This window comes from Apis florea, unplaced genomic scaffold (assembly GCF_048593485.1).
Source record: "Apis florea isolate Af1SG1 unplaced genomic scaffold, ASM4859348v1 contig_3585_pilon, whole genome shotgun sequence".
Classification (NCBI taxonomy): domain Eukaryota; kingdom Metazoa; phylum Arthropoda; class Insecta; order Hymenoptera; family Apidae; genus Apis; species Apis florea.
In genome coordinates this window covers 2852390-2876094 of record NW_028256788.1, presented here as the reverse complement: position 1 = coordinate 2876094, position 23705 = coordinate 2852390, and the positions used below count along the sequence as shown (strand labels likewise).

At 30.1% G+C, this 23705-nt stretch overlaps 1 protein-coding gene and 1 long non-coding RNA gene across 7 annotated transcripts in view; one reads left to right on the top strand and one right to left on the bottom strand.

Annotated features, from left to right (window-relative positions):
• LOC100864242 (echinoderm microtubule-associated protein-like 2) overlaps positions 1 to 4464 on the top strand; it is a 37590-nt gene extending 33126 nt beyond the window's left edge. For 4 of the 6 annotated variants that reach the window (XM_086914200.1, XM_086914198.1, XM_086914201.1 and 1 more), the window contains 3 exons: positions 413 to 500; positions 895 to 1121; positions 1486 to 2986. In XM_086914200.1, the coding sequence (XP_086770326.1) occupies positions 413 to 500; positions 895 to 1121; positions 1486 to 1614 (444 nt within the window). In that variant the 3' untranslated portion in view covers positions 1615 to 2986. Of the gene's footprint in view, positions 1 to 412; positions 501 to 894; positions 1122 to 1485; positions 2987 to 3235 lie in introns of those variants that run through there. The other 2 variants (XR_015294132.1, XR_015294131.1) reach the window with 2 other exon arrangements.
• Positions 4465 to 11410: 6946 nt separating this feature from the next.
• LOC147656614 (uncharacterized) lies at positions 11411 to 22289 on the bottom strand. Its single transcript, XR_015294130.1, has 2 exons — positions 22100 to 22289; positions 11411 to 11835 (listed from the first exon to the last, which is right to left on the bottom strand). It is a non-coding gene; the product is annotated as an uncharacterized LOC147656614 (long non-coding RNA).
• Between the last annotated feature and the right edge of the window lie 1416 nt (positions 22290 to 23705).

Sequence of the window (23705 nt, the reverse complement as noted above, 5' to 3'; positions counted from 1 at the left end):
AATCAATGAAATTATTTCACATTGTGTGTGAAATTGATGATTTTTTTCTATATTTTTTTCTGATATATATATATATATTTTTAAAATTATTATGAAAAATCTTTAAAATTTACCATCAACGCGACGAATGTAATGTCTTTATGAGTGATGCAATATTATCATAGCTATTCATAGTCACATATGAGCAGACATTTCTGTTTAAAAATTGCTTACCGCGAGCACGCACGGTAGTCATTGTTTGCACCAATTGTTGACACTCTTTCCATAGTAATGGCCTGTAAACTGGGCCAACTCTATTTAGTTGCTTTCAAGGAAGCCATTGACATAATTTTTTTTTTTATTTGCGAGGCATTTAGAAGATAGAAGCGAGGAATATTTTTTTCTATGTTTAAACGATGAAAATTTGTTTCAGGGACATTCCAGTTTTATAACTCATTTGGATTGGTCAGCAGATGGTCAATATTTACGTAGCAATAGCGGCGATTATGAGGTATTATATTGTAAGTAAAGAGTTCCATATTCTTTCAATGTTTTTGCCATATTATGCGCTATTCGTATTAAATTATTCAAGATATTTAGATTAATAAGAGATTGTTACATCGATACATTATATAAAATAAAGAAATAGATCAAATTTTATTTTATTTTTTTGATTTTTTTTATTACTGGAAAAAATGCTTATTTCATTTTACTTTTGTCTATAGTAATTTCATTATTTTGACGAGTTAAAATAATTATTAAACAAATTTAATAATTTTTAAATATTTTTTTTTAAAATATTTCACATTTCACATTAAAATATCGTGAAATTTCTTTAAATATTAATAATAATAAATTGATTTAAAAGATACATAAGAAAAGAAAATATAACTAAAATTTTATGTAATATTTTAGGGAATCCCGGAGTCTGTCGTCAGATTCCACAATCATCGATAATGAGAGACATGCAATGGGCAAGTCATACCTGTGTAATATCATTCGAAACGATTGGAATATGGCCCGAAGGCGCCGATGGTACAGATGTAAATAATTGCACGAGAAGCAGTGATTCGAAATTGCTCGCAACCGGAGATGATTTCGGAAAAGTAAAGTTATTCTCTTATCCTGCTTGTCAACCAAAGGTAACGCTTTAAATTAACGCTGTTTAAGAAACTTAAAATAAAATATCAAGAATAACGAAAACACTTACGTTGAATTGCTTTCGAGAGAATGAAATTTAAAAATTTATAAAAAATACATGTGAACGTGATTAATTCTCATTGATTAATTATACGATTGAATGATAAGTATGGAAAATATATAATTCTATATATTTGATTTATTTTTTTATTCATACAGTTTTATAAAAAGTAAATATTTACAGTCCATAAGATTGGAAAGAATAATTATAATTTTACAATTATATTTTTGCGAAGAACGAAAAAAGAAAATACGTGTGAATTATTATAAATATATGATATCTAATAAGTAATTTTTCTATTCCAGTCTTTATGCCACGCATACAGTGGTCATTCGAGTCACGTTACGAACGTTTCGTTCCTTCAAGACGACACTCGATTAATTTCCACCGGCGGAAGTGACACAAGCGTTCTTCAATGGATCGTAAACTATTAACTCTGTTATATAATTGTGTGACTGAAAAACAAAATGAAAGATACAGAAGCGAAGCGTGATAAAACACGAAGCGGATGCTCTTCTGAATTTAATGGTACACATACAATGTTCGTCAAAAGGAAATATGCGATTCTTATTTAAATCGAGGCAAGAATCGATACGAATAAACTAATTATTATATTATAAGAGAAATCTTTTGATTTCTCTTACCGATTGAAAAGATACTGAATGAAGATGTTAATGAAATATTAGTTGAAATTTTACCGTTTAAGTGTCCTTTACGAATTAAAATGACTGAATGTCATGTAATTTCTTAGATGTAGAACGATCTTCGTAATTTTTGCTTTAAAAATGAAAATTAAAAGGAAGAAGAAGAGAAAATGAGGAAAATTTAGCCGATGTGGCGACAGATAAACTTATATTACTTTAACAGCTAATAATAACGTAACGAAAGTGTCTTTTACATATTTCGCAACTATTTTTCAAACGTCCAAATGCTGAATCTATATATTTCTGTGTTCTTTATCTAATTATCTAATCACCGACGCACTGTGCTGTTTTTCACGAAAAAAAAAATAAATAAATAAAAAAAATAAACTGCACAGCTTTAGAGAAGTATTTACTTTCGTGTATAATTAATATCGTAATATAAAAAAATTAGATTACGATTGCATCAATTGCTCGTATCTATAGAAAGATAAATGTCATCTGTGTAGCGTAATATGTAAGTATCTTCTGTTTTTTTTTTCTTTCTCCTCTAATTTTCAATTCACACTCACAGATTAATTTTTCTTCGTGATACAGATTATGTTCAATTTTGATTAAAAATATATTTTGTTCTGCTATAAATTAATCGGAATTGGATAATATTCGTATACGAGCCTTTAAAAGCCTATGTTTGAAATCATGAAAACGGAAATGGATCGAATATAGAGCATGTAATTTGAAATAGTGAAATTTAAAGAGATAATTAATAAATTAAAATGTGAACGATGTTACATATCAACTGAATATTTTACGATTAATTGCAAAAAACAATTGAAATTATATTTTATTTTATCGGGAAATTATAATGTGTTTATATTTGATCACTGAATATTTATAAATTGCTATATATTAATATTTTTTTTAGAAATATAATATTTCTACAACGCAGGTTTAATACTTCTGATGTAATACTTCTGAAAATGTGGATAAGAATATCGTCGATGAAGAACGAAGGCTAAAGTATATTTTAGCTTCCTGATTTCTTATTAAGTTACTTAATAATCTTTCTTTTTTAATCTGATCTTTTCTCATGTATCACTTACATATAGCTGTAAATTTGTTTTCACTTAGGGCTATATAATAAATATACAAATTTTCTTTTGTATTTTATATTACAACTTTTATTCCTTTTATATTTATTGTTCGCAATGTGGTTCAGATTCGAATTCGTTAACACATCCATTATTTTTCATTATTTTTCTCTTTTATCATCTTTTTATCATCTTCTCTCTGTTTAAACAAATTTCTAATAGGTCTTAGTTTAGTAATTGATCGGTGAACAAACAATTTTTTTCTCATTTTTAAACCATTTTAAACCGTCCACTTTTTAAACCATAATTTTTCACTTTTACAGAGTATTACTATACTCGTGAGAAATCTTTGGAAAGTCATTTTTACACTTAGAGGCCAAAACAAATATAAAAGTTTGTACATAAAAATATCGATTGTATTGTATTGCAATCACAGAACGTGAACGAATTATAAAATAATGGAAAATTAACTTTTCAACAAAAAGGAAAAAAAAATTATGAAATATCTTTTATATTCAGCGAACTTGCAATTGGAATGGAAATGTGGTTGAACGACACTACGTAAAAGCTATACTATAAGAGAAAAACTAATAAGATTACGTGTATTTTATGCAGAAGATGTCATTTTTTGTTTACGCTGTGATCTATGAAAAGAAATAATACCGATTAATATCGTACGTTCCCAATAAGTTTGAAATTATACGAAGTTATAGGCAAGATAAAATATTATTTTGAATAGTAAATAGCAAATAAAAACGAGAGACTGTATTTTATTTTAGACTATAAATTTAATTTTAAAAATAAATATTTTATTTATTGAAAAAAAATTTTAAAATAATATCAGAAATAATATTTTATATGAAGGATTTTTGAAATTGAAATATATAAAATTTCATTTGAAAATATTTTATTTATTTAAATTCGTTTTTCTTATATATACGTAAAAAGTTGTTGCGTTGATTCATTCGGTAACGCTACTCTATTACAAACATTAATATTAATTATAATTTTATTTATTATTTATTATATTTTACAGAAATAGCAATACTTTTGTGCGATTCGTTTGTTCGATCATATTTTCCAAGATTAAGGTGAAAAAGTGGACGGACGTCATAAGTCGTCGAGAGCTGTTTCGCCTTGATTTCGCAAGTTTCCGCGATTTAAAATGAAATTTAAACGCAGAACGAGTCTCGAGTCTCGATCTGTATGTATATACATTTATTACTACTACTGCTCATGCATTAATTCATAAAATATTTTTCAGTCAACTCGATACGAGATTACGTGACTCATAGTCATCTATGATTAGAATAATACGATAATCGATGAACTTAGCTCGGTTATTGTTAATCTATGCTTTCTAATTGGTAGAAAGAAAACGAATTTAATGTGAATTGTTTCTTGAAATCTTAAAATTACGAGTCTAAGATTTGGCATTCGATAATTGATTAATTTAGTTTAGTAATAACGAATGATTTAAACGAACTTAAGTCAACTTATAATTGTATATTTTACGTGAAAATTAAATAAATGTATGACACATTATTATAAATGTTGAATAATTATATTAATACACATTTTATCGTTTCGATTAATTTTTTTTTAATAAATTTAGAAACAAAAAACAAATATAAATTTAAAATGATCTCTTGAAGTTCATTGAATTATATATAAATAAAAAATGATTGTTGATTTAACTCCGATCTATTAAATTTGATAAATATTATGTATTTTTAAAATTTTTTTTTTTTTGAATACTATTACAGTGCAAATAATTAAACAATTGTTCTTCTTTGTTTTTTTTTAGAATAGCAAAAAATACGGAATAAATGAAAGGTTCGTTTAATTGCAAAATACTTGACGTTAAGCGTTATTCGTATCATATTTGATATTATAAGAAAATAAATTTCATTATATTGAATAATCTATACGAATATTAATATAATCTATTGAATAATCTATACGAAATTATATCTTTTTTTTTTCCAACCAATTATACATATTTATTTTGTTTAATTTGTATTCGATTTAATTGTTTTATTTGTTCGAATTTCTTTAGATTTTCTTGGTACAATTTCTATTTGTTTTATTTATTCAACTATTTCTATTTAATTATATTTTAACTTGGATATTTTATTGAAATTTATCGTTTATTTAAAAAGCAAAATTATTCATATATCAGTTTTGCAATTTCGAATCGTTGAAAGAAAAAAACTGCGAAAAATAGTGAAAATCGAGTTGTTTATGCCTCGCACCGGTAAATCTGACGCAAGTAATTTTTATAAAAAGGAACCTACATTCAGTTGAAACGTGTTTAGGTACTAAAGTAACTGGACCATGAAGGAACAAGACATTTCCCACATACGATTTTTCCCTCATTATTATTCCAATTAAAAATTTTTCTCGTCAAAAAATCGTTCACAGTGGCCAATTCGAATCACGCGGATAAATCAAATTTATTATTTACGATAAATCATATCTTTTTAGGTCGTAAAATTGTAAACAAGAACGTTAAAAGAATCACCATGTTGTTATTATTTAGTTAGTCTATTAATAATTCAGTTTATCTTTAAGGAAATCAATGAAATTATCAAGAAAATTAATTTCTTATGATACAAGACTCACGTTCACAACGTGGACGTGGTATCAAACGAGTTTCTCGAGGAGAATACAAATTAATGACGAAGCGCAAGAGGTTATGTTCTACGCGATACACTACGTTTTCCTCGTTTGCCTCTGTCGAAAACTTGACGCGTAAAAGAGTGAATTAAGCGTTATGTAATTTTTTCATGACAGCGTGAAATATGTAGCGATTTATGACAGTAATTTTTGTATCAGCATTTATCAATGTAGCGTAAAATCCCGCTTGCATTAGGCAATTTTTGATCGATCGATCGATTAAACTCGAATAAATTCGCTGCTGCTTATTTGAACTTATTTTTAAAAAAATCGAAAACTTTCATTACATTAAGGTTTATTAAAAAGTAGATTATTATTTCAATATTTTCAACATTTCGAATTATATTACAATTATATAAAATTTTATTAAATATTTTTTATTTATTAAATATTAAATATTTAATATTAAATATTACAATTAATTCTAGTTAAATCTCATCCTATTTGATTCTATAAGATTCATATTTCATCAGAAATATTATAAACAAATAATTTTAGGAAAGATATATTTAGCCGTTGTCTCGATACCAAATCGTATAAATATGAAGAAACAAAGTCGAAGAAGAAAGAAAAGAAAAGACTGAAAACAGGAATTTATAATTGTGGATCCAATATTTTCTCGAAAAAGCTCAAAAAATGAGAAATAAAAAATACAAATTTATTTCGAATAAATTTCGATTAAATGCAAAAATGAAAAATAAATACTATTTCCTGGTAATTTAATAAATAAAAAAAAAAAAAAAAAAGAACGATATCTTCAAATCATATTTTTACTAAAATATTTCAGTTTTAGCTTATTTCAAATTTTCATCTTTCGTCCATATAACGTTGAGACGATGGATTCAATTAAAGATACGCGATCTTATTGCATGGTCGAATAATAAATCTCGAAAAGACGAGTAAGCAGGCAACGCCCTCGGGAAAAAGGATGGAAAAGTATGGAGGGGCGGAGGGGTGGCCTGATCGGAGACGACAACTAAGCAGGGATGGAACCGAGCGGAGCGAACCGAGGGAGGATCGAGGGAGATCAAAATCGAAGAAAAAGAAGGGGGACACACTGTTGGCTTCAAATCAAGGACCAGACGAACCGGTCTACCCATCCGTGAGATGCGTCTAATTTTTTTTCCCGTTCTTCTACCTTTCTCTCTTTTTTTTTTTTTCTTTTTCCATTTCTTTTTCTCTCTTTCTCTCTCTATCTCTGCCTTTCTTCTTTTTTCTACTATACAGGGTGTTTCTAAGACAGGTGGTATAAACAGGAAGAGAGTGATTTTACGTATAAAGAATAATAAAGAACGAGAATAAGAATAATAAGTTACGTTCAAGATTTCGCTTTTAAATAAATCAAGTTTGAATATCTCGAGATATTATTCTACCATGTAAAAGTAAATAAAAAGCGCCAATCAAATTTTATCTTCGTTTATTCTCGAGAAAATCGAAATTCAACGTACACATATATAAATATAAGATGAAGAAATAATAAGAATAATTATTTAGAAATCATCATCATCATCATCATCATCATCATCATTGTATGTCAATGGATCTTCGATTTTCGAGATATTGCAAAAATATTTTTTATTCCATTTGCCATATATAAAATGTTAACAAAATGTTCGTTCGCGAGGCTTTGAAAATGTAATATATAGAAGTTGATACACAGAAATTGGTTGGTTAAAGCTTATTTATTAAATTATAAGCAATTGAAGTTTGAGTTACACAATCTCGCTTATATCACCCATTCTCCAACTTATTCGTAGGTATAGGTTAGCCTGAAGGCTTCCTTTTTACGTGTCCTCTTCTTTCTGCTTAACGAAATAAGAAAGAAGTAGTATTTTACTTTTTCGTCAACGCTTCTTTTCATCTTACAAACATGCCCGCAGGTGCCTGGTTGGGGACTGTCCAGAAATCTTGCTCGTGAGCTCCGATTTCCTACCGATTACCTTGTCCACTTTCTCTTTCTCTCTCTCTCTCTCTCTCTCTCTCTCTCTCTCTCTCTCTCTCTCTCTCTCTCTCTCATCACGCAATCCTTTCGATCCGGCTATGGCAAAGGAGGTGTTAACTGGAAGGAATAATTCCGCATGTAAGTGTCGCTACTGTCGAACAGAGGGAGCCTGTGAACTGGCGTGGAAAGAATAACAAGGATTTTAATGTAGAAAGTATTCAAGTAAGTATCGTTGAATGCCATCTTTTTGTTAACTTTTTGTTTTGATCATTAAACGAAACGAAATACGGAACGATGGATTCTTTTTTTTATAGGAATGACTTTTTATAACGATTGGAACGATTAAAACTAATTATTTAATTGATATTTTTAACTTTTCATAATGCGAAAAAGAAAAAAAAACATAAGAAATCTCTAAGTAAGGATATTTTAAGATTTCTATAATAAAATATATTTCCAAAATGTTTCGAATATTAAGTTATTTTTATTCAAATTTTATTTCTTCTTTTTTTCTCTCTTTTCGAATAAAATATGAAATTTTATTTAGAATTGGAGTTCATTACTATTAACAAATCAATGATAAACTTTAATTTTTTTTTACGAAACATTGATCGATAGTAGAATATTACATTAATTATATATGTAAATGTAAACTATTAAAAAAATCATCCATTATATATCTTTTTCATATATCTTCAATATTAAATAAGATTTAATTGAAAGATTAAAATAAATATTTAAAATTATTCGAGGTGAAGAAGTTCTTTTTTATTTCGCTAAGCAAAAAAGAAAAGAAAAGAAAAGAAATAAATAAATAAAATGCGGCATAATTAATTTATTCGACAAATTTCAGGAGAAGAAAAAAGCTGAGAAAGCCCGAATGATCCTTAATTGGCAATTAAAGCAGATGATTTGGCGTTTCTGAACGTGATATCAGAACGTTTAAGATATTTTAATCGTGTTAGCTGCTGTCAAGTATCGATTGACGTTCAGTCAATCTTTACCATCGATAGATAGTTTTTACATAGATAATTAATTAAATTATTGAAATTTTTTTATATATTGTATTTATAGAAATTTATATATTCGACTTCCATCAAACGTTAATCGATCAATCGTAAAACAATATGACGTATAATTGATCGTTTATATCGTCGATACTTTGGAATATAATTGCATGCATACGTTGAAAACATTTTGACACATTCTGTACTTGTACTTGCTCACATATTTTCGCCCAGATATTTTTCTCCTCCACGTCACAGCAATGAAATGTTATCAAAAAATAAACGATTAAAAATTGAAATTCACGAGAGTTGACGAGATATCGTCAGAAACGGAAGAAACTTTGATTCTAGATTTATTTAACAATGAATTTGTAAAATTGTGATAAGCATATTTCGTGGAATCCGTGCGTTCCTAATCGCGAAATATATAACTGAGGAAATAGCACGTTGTACGCGAGATGCGAGAAGAAAGTTCAAGGTGATGGAACGTTATTCAGGATCGGCGACCCTTCCAGTCGTCGTTGAGGATTCGTTTAGAAAGAAAAACGTTCGGTAGGAGGAAATCACACGGTTGTACCGGGAATACGTAGAGAATATTTAAGAAGGTGCATTGCTGCACGGTTCCACGATTCGAATGCAAAGCCGGGTCGTAAAAGGCGCATCGAATGGCTCTTAACGTTTTCTCTACGAAGGATTTCGATTTTGTCACTGTTTCTTAAACGCGATTTGACATTTTCTTCGAAAAAAACTTTTTATCTTAGATTTTTTCTTTTAACGATTGGAAGATATTAAACGATATTCGAATGATATGTAGGATTTTATGAATGAAGAACTTTCTTTGGAATAGTTAGCAATCTGAAAATTATATTTCGATGTATCGTTAAAGTAAAAATTTTAAAAAGTTATTTTTAAATTTTGTCGCTCTATAAATAATAAAATATTTGTCGAACAGATCTCGAAAGAAATTTAGCGATTCAATAACAATACTATATATTAGAAATTTTATTCCAGTATATTCTATAATACATTTCCAATTAATATCGAATAAATTGATAGAAAGAATTATCAAACGTGGTGAATCAAAGATACGTCATAAAGTAACACCGCTATAAATTCGACGATCTCGAAGAAACACGACCGTTCCGAACGTGAACGAATTATCGTGCAAAAGCGTAACGAGAGGGACATCATATCACACACACACACACACACATATATCTTTCCACCTGGAGAGATAATTTGCATGCGACCGACCGATGAATAATTTTGCTGAATGCGAGTGAAAATCGCTTCGAGCGGATCGATTGCCCGAATACACGCGAAACACGTAGTAGTATCTCTTCTAATATGGAGAATCTTTACAAGCGAAATTACGATCTCGAAGCGAACGAACGAAATCCTATTTGAAATCAGTGATGTTTCATCATCGAGATGCACGATGAGCGAAGATAATTTCTCCGATGAGATGGGAAGACGCGATACGTCAAGATTTCTTAATTTCTTAAAAATCTATATGAAAAATCTTCCCTAATTAATTATTAACAGTTTAAATATTTACAGATAATAACAGGCATTGCTTCGATCGTCCGTTCCCGAAACCGAGATATACCATACGAATTATATTCTTTTCCAACGTCATTATTATCCTATCACTTTTTTCATTTCGATCGTACAACAAAGATGATTTATCATCCTTGATCGGTTGAACATTTTTTTTTTTTTTTTTCTTTGTGCAAGAAGAAAAAGTTAGGAACGACGCAGCTTGAACGCAGTTTACACGGTTTACGTATGAAAGTATAGCGGCACGCGAGATGGCCCCATTAATTTATTAACGCGAAACCATATGGCGAAGGATGCACGAGGGGAGATCTATGGCAATTTAAAGACCCGTATTTTCGTAGCGGACACGAGCTCACCGAGTTGTGACGTAACACCATTGTTTAGGTGGCGAAGCGGGTGGACGAGCAATTTACAAATCAGTTCGAATGGAATTGGAGGATATGCGGGTTGGCATCGGGGGAAACGGAATGAATTCTGAATCGTTCGAAACGATCATTTTGTCGCGTGTCCCACATCCGATCGATGATCGGCTTTCGATTAAATTTCCTTTTCGATTATTCCCTTCCCACGGTACTCCTCGTTCCTTGTGCGTTATAACGATCTTTGTACCACTCAACTTTGTAAAGACGATTCGAACGAGTATTCGTCGTTATCGAGAAGGAGAGGAAAAAATCCGAGACAATGCGAGATAAGATAGGAGAGGAATCCGATCTTATTCGCGAAAGGGAATAAAAGAAGCAGAGGAAGAGGAGAGAAGAAAAGAGTAAGAGGTTGATCGGTGAAATTCTGCGGTAGCGAATTCTTGCTTGATTCCCGGTCGAAAAATGTCGGACGAAGCGAAATAAAGAGAGAGAGAGAGAGAGAGAGAGAGAGAGAGAGAGAGAGAGAAAGGAAAGATGATGGCCGACGATGGCGAAGACCACGAGGGAAGAAGAAGTAAGAGTCGTAAAACGGGTTCTCCTGGACCCCCTCGGCCCTCCTTTTCTTCTTCTTTTTTAACCGTAGCTTCGATCTTTCGCGTTAAACGCCTCGATGTTTCAAGGAGCGACAATAGTTTAAACCGGTCAAAAATCAGCAACAGTTTCCGGTTGCAATCGCGATGTATCTGTGATAGAAAATGATCGAACGACATCGATCCTCAGCTGCAACTTGCCGAAGCCCATTTTATTTCAATTCCAAAAAGAAATGTATCGATAACGTTGTTTCTCTATTATCTCTCTCTTCACCGTTGTTCATTTTAATATCGAACTGATCGCAAGTTACAAATTATAGGTATCGATGAAATAAAATCTCAGTGTAGCAATGTAGCATTCCATCTATGATATTTGTAGAACTATTTAATGATTTATTCCATATGTATCGCATAACATTGGCATTATAATATTCAAAAAATCGATATAAAATAGGCGAAAATTATTATATTTTTTCTAAAACTTCTTTCCTATAAATTCACAATACCTTTTTACAGTCCTTGCCTGTCTTTCGAAAGACCCCTTAATTCCAAGTATTCCATCTTTGAAAGATTTTACGAGTTCCAGGAGTACTCGATGTCCCCCTCTTTGAACTCTGCAGATCTGTCTGTCCTAAACGTAGACATAGTTCGCTTCTTCCTCGTCTTAACGCCAGGTTCGTTTATATCCTCCTCTTTTTCGTCTTAAATGTCACCACTCTTTTTTTCACTCTGACAGCTTAATTACACATGCACGGACAATTTCGCCTCGCTTCCTCTCGAAATCTGAAAGCGATATACCCTCCGGTAAAGCAAACGTTTCAAAAATAACGAACACATCGTACGTTTCGATTTTACAATTATCCTTATTTTATGCAAGCTCCTCTTTTACCACAACGCTCTGTCACGCGTTACGCAATGATCTCAACGCTATCCCCTCCCCCCCTCCTCTCTCTCCTCCCTATCGTCGCTTTCTTTTTTGCATCCACGGCGATTCGCGTTGCTTCGATCCTCCGGCTGGTCCCCCTTCCCCCCTAATGGCTCCGTTAAAACGATCGAGGGAGGCGAAACGTGTATTTACAATAACGGGCACAACTTCCTCGTTTTAGAGGATCTCTCCTTCTGAAATTGAAGGTTTCGATGTTCGCTCCGATCCGATCGAGATAATCTCGGCCGTGTCGCCTATCTCTCACCGTTATTTTCCATTTTATTAACGTGCGAAATTCGCTACCCTCTTTTTTGCCTCGATCGACCATGATTCATTTCGTCGTCGAGGGGGAAAGAGAAAAATTTGCGACGTGCGTCTTTGACGCAATTATTCAATATCGGAAAGAATTGTAAGAAAAGTACGAAAGGGGGGGAAATGTTTGCTTTGCGTTCTAATAATGGCGTGTTTTACCAATTTTTTATACATGGCATCGCTAATTGCGAAGGAAGTTTAAGCGGGGAAATACTCGTACAGTAATTATCCGTGTTTATTATGCGTATCGGGCGCAGGAGTAGCGTGACCTTGGCGCAAGGCCATCTCGACGATGATACTTTAACGCGAAAAATATAAAAGAGATGATCTCGTTGCGTATCGTCCCGCGGTGGAACGAGTTTGCCGGTGAAATAATTAAAATCGAGCGCGGTTATTATTCGTACGCAAGGTTGGGTACGCGTACGCTACCGTAAAAAGTATAATAATGGAAGCCTTGAATTCTGAAAGAGACGCGTAACTAATGATGCTAGGCTCGAACGAGACGAACGATACGTTATATGTTAATAGTCCATTGACTCATCGACGTGAGTGGGGATCGAAGGCAAAGTAAATTAATAAAAGTCGTCCATTAATGGATCGTGTCATCGATCACAACGTGGATCGATGCAAAAAAAAACTTTACGACCAGAACTTGAACAACGGATTGATGCGTCGAGTCGTATTATACGGGAGTAAACAAGCGAGTTCTTCTATCTCGTTACGACAATTCTCGACGCAAACGTAATCTCGTTAATCGGGCAACCAGATGTTTATTAATTATTTATCTACGTTGAACGTAAGAATATTTGACGAATCTCGAACGGAATGTATAAAATGAAATACTCGTGTATACATGTACGTGTCGCATTTACGTACTCGTTTGTCAAAATTTCTATATCTTTTCGTGTCTTAAACTGGAAACATAATTTTCGAACCTGCTTCGTTATTCGAGAAAAGAGGAGAAAGAAAATGTTTTATCTATTCACTCTCAATTTCATTCGTCAACATTCCTATCTTTCGACATTTGTTCGTTTCACGCTCCAACTCGTTTCGAGTTGTCCTCTCTTTATCTTCCGTCAAATTACAAAACGTACAAAAAAATTGGCCGTAACATCTATTACACCTCGATAAAATTAAAGTGTTTACGTCGCAATTTACTCGCCGGTGGAATGGAAAAATATATGAGCAAACTTGTATTCCCGAGACACTTGGGGCATATCCGTGAGGCTTCCCTCACACGATTTCGTAACTTTCGATCGAACGAAGAAAAAAGGATCCTAATAAACGTAAATGGAAAAATTATTATTTTCAAAGCTATAAACAATTTTTTGTCACTTGATACTTCCATTCATGTAATGTATTAAGCGTGCGATGAAACAAAGAGGGAATATGTGGAATAAAAATAAGGAATGAAAAATATTAATTTTTCGAAACGAAAAAAAAAAGAAAAAGTTTTAATATCTTTTTTTTACAGAGAAAAGAATAATCGAACTTTTCTACGTCCAATCTTTACGTATAGCTTTCATGCTATCGGTCTGAAAAAGTTTAAACTTTATTTATACAGAAAATTAATCAACGAAATAACGTCTAAAAATAAAAAAAAAAATAAAGTTAATATTAATAGGATAAATTGTTACGCTAACATCATTGAATTTGTTAAAAAATAAACAAGATGTGTCGTTAGGAATTTATCATTCGCGGAAAAAAAGAAGTTTGTCTCTGGATGAAACGACGCATTCGCACGGCGCGCGTGATATTTGGGCGATCGGTGATTTCGGTTTGCGGTCGGAACTGCTCTAATCGCGTGTCCGTGATTACGCGATCGTTCCGTGTGAACAGAGCCTAACGCAGCTCCAACAATAAATAGCGTAGGGCCTCGGATTTTTCTCTTATTGTAGACCTGCTAACAGCTTGCTTTTCCCTAGCGAGACCGGTTCTTTTAATGGGCCCTCGTTAATTATTGTGTCGTTCGTTGTTCGAACGTTCTAAACAAACTTAATCCTCGAACGGAGCATGGTCCGTTCGCGTTCTAACTCATTTCGCCTCATTGTGCGCCTCATGATTTGAAAAATCTTTTGCCCGATAAACCTGTTAAATTTAATTAAATCCATTTATCCATTTATACGTTATTTTAAAACACTTTGGCGTCTCCTCATATCGTTCGATCTCTCGATAATTGCAATATAGTTTCGAATAAAGCATGGAACGCTCCATACGTGTAATATAACTTGAACTAATTTAAATATTAAATTATTTATTACGTTCAGATTTGAAATCTCGCTGTACGTGTATTCTAATTTTCGATACATTTTTTCTTTTTTTTTTTTTTTTTTTGCGGTCGTAAAAAGAGATTAGAAAAATTGTTGATATATAGGTTATTCGATCGAGCGTTATATCGAATCCTTTACGTTATCGTTATCTTTTACGAATATTCACGCGTGTAAATATCACTCAAATATAGAAATTACGCGACGAACGATTTTGCAAAAGTATATAAAACGCATAAATATGGTGGAAATGCGTGGACGACGATTTATTACATGGGACGAAAAGAGGACGAAAATAAAGCAGAAATAACGAGTTGTTGGCCACGTAAGGTATTCATAGAAGTTGGAGAAAGGAGCGATTCTTTGATCTGGCGAGTGCAATGAAACGTCGATATCACGGAAGAGCGAGGGGAATAATGAAAGTCGTTGCATTCGCGATTGCGCCGGTCATGATGCACAGGCGACACGATTGAAATACCACGGCGTATGCTTTCCGCCATCGTGCATTACAAAGAGGTCTTCCATGGAAAAGAAGGGGTCGCCATGACGGATTTTCCATGACGAGCTCGGTAGGGTCAAAGGCCGAGGAACCTTATACCGCATACCTTGTACAAGCGAATACCGATAGAACTAGCTTTACCTATATCCTATCCTTTCCCCCCCCCCCCTTTCTTTTTCATGCTGGGAAACTATGAAACATTGACGCGTGAAATTTGACTTATGATGAAATTCTTGGAAGAAATTGGAAAAAGATTTTAAAGGTTTCGAACGCATGTTCCACGAATATAATACAATTTATAATAATAATTTTGTATATTTTGGAACGTGAATTTGGACACGAACTTGGAGTCGAATTTGGAAAATAATTTCTGTGTTATTAGAAAAGAAGAAAAAAATCGCGAGAAGTCGAAAATTTATCTCGGTATTGGAACGGGTTCTCTCGAAAATATACCAGATTGTCGAGATTCCCGCAACTATTTTTTTAGTTTTTTAGTTTTTTAATTTCTGAAGAAACTGTTATGTCGAGAGAATTCTCGCATTTTCAAGAAATCTGAAATTTTTGCAATCGGATCCATGACGGATCCATCGTGTTCCCGCAAAAATTACTCTCGAGACTAAATATCGATATGGAAAAAATTATTCACAATCCGATATTTTCGGATAATTCTAGATTTTTAAATACTAAATCTTTGCAAATATATAAATAAAAAACGTATAAGGATCAATTTTGCTTTTATAATAAAGAATTTTGAATGCGATAATCGATGCAACTTTTTGCAACGAAATATAATATTTCATACATTAATTGATATAATATTATTGCAATAATTAAATTGAAATCACGATAAAGGAAAAGTTGTATGCGTTAAAATTTTGGTCGTAATTGTATTACTTTCTATGCTCTCCATAAAAAGAAAAGATAATTAAATCAATGAGAAAGAAATTGTAATTCTTTTATAAAGAAATATATGCAAAAAGTAGCATTTTCATGTAAATTGGCGTAATATATCTTCTCATAACTATTCTTCGCATGTTTTGTAAATGTTCTTTCATGTTCAACGAAATGAATTATTTATGATTGGACGTTACACTCGTCGAAGCAGAGAATTATTCTCCTCGTCCAAGTCGAAACTTTTAATTATGCTTATTAAATTTTTATAAAATAATTTACTTCTAATAGTAATGATTTTTGAAAAAAGATATTTTTTAATTTTATTTAGAACATATGGATTTGCTATTTCGTTTAATACATCGTTTGTTTCTCGAATTAAATGTGTAACTAAATATTTTATTATGCGGATCAAAACGATTTTAATTAGAAAGATAATATTTTTTAATTGAAAGTTAAAAAAGACCATAATATTGGATCGTAATTTTTAATTGAACGAAGGGAAAAAATTATTTTCTCATAAAAATAAAATAACTTTTAGATTTTTTCCAACCATCCAATTAAGCAACTTGTTGGTCGTGAAAATATATAAATAAATAATAATAAAATTTTCGCATCTTTCGAAGCATGTTTAAATCTATCATTTCTCAAATTCGCTTCTTTCATGATTTTTTTTAAATTGTATCTACTTCCAGTTCAAGTAAAATTTTCTTAATTATAGGTTTTTTTTCAATATGGAATATTGTTTTCAATACGAAGAGAGAGACAGATGAATATTCGCCTATTCAAAAATTTTCTTATCCGAACAATGCTCGTGTCTTTTTTGCTAATGTTCATATTAAAAATTCCATTAAATATTCATATTATACTATAGTTTTTTAAAATATCACATTTTTACGTCACATTTTACGCCATGTTAATTCAGAAGAAAGAAAGCAAACGCAAACAACGTGATGATGGACTAAGTTTCTGATAGAATTGACATATATTTACTGTTTGGTATAGAGTAATGTAAATTACACTTTGTGGCAAGTTTCCAAGTCACTTCTTGTGTAACCATGTATACCATGATGATCGTAAATAACATCGAGGAAACAATATACTTCTCTGTTACAGAATCTCAAGTTTATGAATCTCAATGTTATCGAGATTAATCGTTTTCTTTCTTTGCTTTTGTTTTTTAACTGTGAAAATTTTACTGTTCGATTATTCGATGAAACATCGATGTATCGTGATGTAATATTTAATAGATGTAAAACCTAGAAAAAACTATATTTAATAAAACAATTTAAACGTTTAATAATAAACATTTAATAATGTATTAAATAATAGATAACATTATCAATTTTTTAAAATTACTAAACTAAACTTTAAATAAAAATTTTATTTTGAAAAATTCGAAGCGATATATCGACGTTCCAGCAATAAATAATTATACGTTTTAAATTAATCGTTCGTACAATTAAATCATACGCGAAGCTGTTTTCGAAGAAACATTATCGTACATGGTAGAGAATATTTTACCGCGAAATATTTTAAATGGCTAATTATAAAAATTAAAGTACGTCTGTAATTTTGAAACTGCATGAAAATAATAAATCTTAACAGAATAACGAGTCGTTATTGCTTGCCCACCGACAGTTTCATAGCTTTGCTTAATGTAATAGTGACCCGTGGTGGACTTTGTAAGTAGCCAGTTGTTACTCGGCAATTTTCAATAGCAGGCGCTTGTCATTAAACATCAGCGTCACTCTTGACCACTTAAGGCCATCATGCTTAAAACGAATCGACCAATAGCGACCCGTAAATATTACCATCCTAGTAAATCAATGTGCAGCGTCTATAAAAAAAATATCTCATCTTTATCTAACTCTGATCTCGGAATTATATTGTTATAAATCGTATCTATGAAAGAAAAGATGCGATCGATATGCTTATTCGTAAATAATTTTACTATTTGCTGATTTTAAACGTTTTAAAATATTTTTATGTTAACGTTAACTCATTATAAGAACCTCGTATTAACGCAACGTTCGTTATTATTTGCAATTCTTTATTCTCGGATAATTTATTTAATTTAATTCTGGCTTTGAACTTTGTAGTTATACGTTAACATAACGTTGTTATTTCCAATTCTTAAGTACTTTATTTGATTTAATTCTATCTTTATATATCCTATGTTAATGCAACGTTGTTTTATTTCCAATTCTTTTATCCTCGAGTACAATTTATATATAATTAAATTCTGTTTTCCTATAAAAAACAAAATTCAAAAATTAGGATATTTCCTTTACCATTTCTTTTTTCAATTGCAAATTTCAAATCGTTCTATTAACATCTTGTATTAAGTTTTCGAATTTTACAATTACAATAATTTAATTACCAATTCAACGTCCCCTCTACGAATATTTTTGTCCCAAGCTGTACTTTAGTTCTGTAAACTTTTGACCTATTTTGTGAAAAAAAAAAAAAATAATAATTTCGATTAAAGCGTTATTTATGAATGAAATAATTGTTAGAAAAAATTGGCACGTAATAACCGTGATTTACCTATATAATAATATTTGCATAAATATAAAGTCGTTAACGATTTCTTCGCTGAAACGAAAGTATGATTATTCGTTATATACGAAGCATCATGCAACAGGGAATAGAAAGTAATTCTATCATTTCGATAAATGAAAATGTAATTTAAAAGTTTACTCATTCGAGTAATTTTTATATAAAATTTATATTCATCCTCTCTAAAAGTAATATTTAAAAGAGATAACGCGGCAAAAAGATTATGAACTTTTATTATGTGAAATTACCATTTGGATACGTAGAGTTATACGAGTCCGTTTCTTCACTTTCACTGAATTATCGATGAAAATTCGCAGTATCTATTAACGTTCAAATTTAAATCGTGCGCGCACGAGCGTGATCGAGCTTCTTCTTCGCTTTCATCCTGTAATATACTTTCATACAGTAACCGCACTGCGCTGGTGAAAACATGTGATTACAAACTTTTGACGATACGAGAAATTTCTTTTTCTATTTAACATTTCAAAGAATGATATGACGTTATAATTTTCGTTTATATAACGTTTCAGTATTTCGTTCGAAAACCGATTATATCAAATATCGTCGCTTATTTTTAATAAAAAATTAATTAATTTATGTGTTTTAAACAACATAAATTATGATTGTATTAAATATTTGTAATGCGATTCGTATAAAAATGAATTAAAATTATCTGTAAATAAGAAAAATTGTTTGAAAAGAAAAAAATCTAAATATAAATTATTACATTATTACATTTTAACATATTATTTTTATATATTTCAATTTAATAATCATATGCGATCACATGATATTACAATAGTAAGCTGCTTTTTATTTATTTTTTACATTTTATGTAAAACAATAATTGTTTTACAGACACACACTCAGTATATCAAAGCGATATATTTAAAGATCGCAATATATATATGTATTCGTCCATACGAATATGTAAATGCGTATAACATTGCAGTTAACGATAAGAGATGTATGCAAGTATGAAAACAAATAGTATCTCGTGCAAATAATCATATTTTCTTAAATGGATTTTTACTGAAAATTTTCGCTTCCGAGCACAATTTATGGGAACAGAATTCTCGTTGGAATTAAACACGCTTTATTCGTAGACATTTGAAATGCAATATGATTTACGAGGAATTAGGGAAATAAGTAAGTAAGTAATTTGTATATCGATATTATAAAATAACGACAAATTATTTACTCGTACGAATAATATTTTGTTTCGTTTATTTTTTTTATTCAATTCCATCAAGCTTTTGAATAAACAGGTTAATTAGAGAGTTTAAGTAGATATAAATGATAGATATAAATATTAGGTAGGAAATTTAGTTTAAAGATATGAAAATAAATTAAAATCATTTCTTATACTATGATTATAATTATTTTAATGAAAATTTAAAAATATATATATATATAGTAAAGTATAAATTTAAACAAGAGGGATCTAAATATAAACGATTTATAAAAAATTGAAGAAATCTCTTTGAATCAAATTACTATATTTCAACTTTATTTTTTATTTCAACTTTAAAGATTTGAATAATGATAAATATGATACGAAATTCGATGTTACGATAATTTTCAGGTGTCGATAAAAAAACAATATTTGTACAATATCTCCGATAAAATTATGAAACTTAAATGAAAATAATTCGTATTATGATATTTTAACTTTCAACTACATATTTTATCTTACATAAAAAAGATGACGTTTTAACGATAAAGAAATTTGAATTAAAAATTACACCGCTAAAGAAGTATTTTTTTTTATTAGAGTTACCTACAGTAACACAATCCTTACTGAAAAGATATCTATCTATGGGTATCGGATACGTTGCCACTCCATTAATACCAGCAAGTGATGAAATGACACGAATCAAGATACGCTACTGTTTGCGGTATAACGCTTTTCCACGATAAAGGGTTATCACGAGTGTTTACTCCGATCCCCGTGTTCCATCCGATCCCCGTACTATAAACGACCAATTATTTATAAATATATATCAATGACTGATAAGAACCGATCAATCCTCTTATTTACTTTCGTAGAAAAATACCAACGATTGAGAAAATATTATTGGTTCAACGAATGATTATCTTCGTAAACAAGTGAGAGAGATGAATTAAAAATTTTATTGAAATCTTTTTACGATAAAAATGATATAAAATGTCGAATATCGTTGTAAAAATGAAAAGAGTAAAAATAAAAGAAAATAAAATAAAAGAATAAAAAAAAAAATAATAATAATTACTTAAATGTATGAAGTATAAAAATATAAATATACGATATCGTTTCAAAAATAGTATAATAAAAATCATCTAGACATCATAAAATATATCTTAAATGATTATACACGATAGAAATTCAAATTTAAATTTTGTTATTATTGCGTCTGTTTCTTTTTTAAAAAATATCGAGGATTGATAATCTTTTTATTTAAAAATAAATGTCACGATATTCGATTTGAGACTTTGACACCATCACGAGAGAAGAAGACATCGATGATTAAGAGAAAATGGTATACAGATATCGTGCTTGCTTTCTTCTCAACGTAAATTTTCAGCGTAGCCTTCACTCGTGAAAAAAAAAATATCAATTATCATTTATGACGTATCCTCATGCAAATTGAAAAAAAGAAAAAGAAGAAATAGAAGAAGAAGAAGAAGAAGAAGAAGAAGAAGGGAAAAGAAGCGAAACTTTCGCTATCAGTGTGTAACCATAATTTGTAGTCGGTACAAGTCGCATTCTCAACGTGAACTATACTGAATGGATTCCTCTCTCTCGCCTTTGCACGGCTTCGACGACAACCGTCTGTATCCGCCACTGAACACGCAGGATGTCTCGTTTAAGAATATAAATGTGGGTATCTTACCTTTTACGAGAAAAAAAAAAAAACCAAAAAAAAGTGTTCTCGCTATTTCAAGTCGTGTACGAACTGCACCGCATCGTATTTCTTCTTTATACTCTTTCTTTAAATTAATATTATTGACAAAAACATACAACAAAGAGTATACTACATATACTTTTATTGATGATTAAAATTTTTATTCAATTTATTTAAGAATGAGAATAATAATTTTCATTTCTTCATATTCTTTAAATATATATTCGTATATGTTATTAGAACATCTTTGATAAATCGATCGTAAAGAAACAAATATAAAAATTAATGATTGTATGCAAAATGTTAATCGTGACTTATTTATTAAGTTATAAATTTGATTTGAATTTTATCTTCGTCACATTGTCTGATCATTGGATGCATCTCGCTACATTTAACGGAAAATTAAATTGCTTGTAACTTAATGGATAATAGACTTTGATCGAGATTTTTCTATACTAAGTTTTTTAATTTATTTTAATCTCTAGAGTTCTCCAAAAAAGTATTCACGAATATATTAATATGTTTACATATAGATACATTTATTATAATATTTATATATATATATATATACATACTTGAATATAAATTATTATATAATATATTAGTTTCGATATGATGATTTTTTGTCGAGATAATAAGATAAAATAATAGCAATATTAAAATAATATCGGTATTAAGTCTCTGGTTACAATATAGCAATGGTTACCTTGCATCTTCCCCCACCAAGCATTTACGTAGGTCAGGTTCTATCCTCGTTTCGCGTATGTAACTAGAAAAGTTTCTTTCCACTGACATCGACTTCGTAAAAGTAAAGTTTTATCATCGACTGTACTCAAATACTCGTCCCGAAGATTGTACATGTACAATGATGTGTGAGTAACGTACTCACACATGAGACTTAATTTGTGCTTCGACGATGCTTTAAGTATACGTACACATATAAGTAACTATACACGACGTATGTATGCAGACAAAAAGATAAGAGACACAATACGTGTGAATGAGCGAAGCGTCACCTTGAAAAATAGTAAGTGTCGAAAGAACTACTTATGTATCGTGTAATATGTAACGAATATATACTCACATTCGCATGTACTTACAGAATATATGCACGGATAGTTGGATAGATGGCGTTCGTGGCTAAATCCAAGATCGCAGTGATCTGTCTATTTAATTTAAGCGAAATACGAAATTACTATGACTGAACATTTTTTGACAAGTTTTTATGAAAACAGTTTATTATATGATAATGGAATATCTCGAAAAATTGATACAAATTATAGAATTTATATTACGATTTATTAGATATCGAATCAAGATAAATAAAAATAGAATAATAATTAATACATCGCGAATATTTATGCACGTTAAATATAGAAACATGTTAAAATTTTATGTTCAATAGGAAGAAAAATTGTCATATTTAACAATACAAAATTATCATATTAAATAAAATTAAGAAAAAAAATCTAGAGAATTTTGAGTCATTAAGTATTAAATAATTTATATTTAGTAATAGGGAGAATTGAAATGAAAATTTTATAATGAAAATTTTCGTGTTCTTGATAATAAAAATTAAGAAAAAATTAAAAAATAAATTCAAATTCAAAAACTTTAATTTTGATACTAGTAGTTAAATTTTTAGTACTAATAGTACAAAAAAATATATACATATTTTTTTTATTTTTTTTCAGACATATTTAAAAATTATCACACTATTAATGTTAAACTATTACACTATTGAAATATTACATTATTTACGTTCGAGCAAAGTTTAACTAAGTCCTTAACACATTTTATTTAAAATAATGAGTCATTCCTTGAGTAATTTTTTATTTTTATCTTAAAAACTTGTTGTTGTGTGGCCACATTAAGGTTACTTTTTATTTTTAAAGTTAAATTTACTTCGAAAAATGTAAAAGCGTAATTTTTGTTACAAATACTTGTATAATTCTAAAAAAAAATTTCTTCAATAAAGATATTTCTTTCTTTAAATTAAACTCAAATAAAAAGAGAGTTTTTTTTTTTTTTAAAGGGCATCATTTCTGAATCGTATTAGATTAGAAAATAAGAATAATATAGCATTTTTCACTATAAATCGTTGTTAAAACGAAATGATGCGAAGAAAAAATATTTATGCAAAACAGAATTAAATATAATTATAGAAATATTTTATTCAAATAAATCCCTTTACGTAATCTTAACCAACAACAAAAAGTGACGAGAACATCTTTGACTTATGGTATTCAGGCCGCCAATGTTCTTGATTAAATATTTACACGACGAGAAAAATTTCTCGACTTGCTTACCAT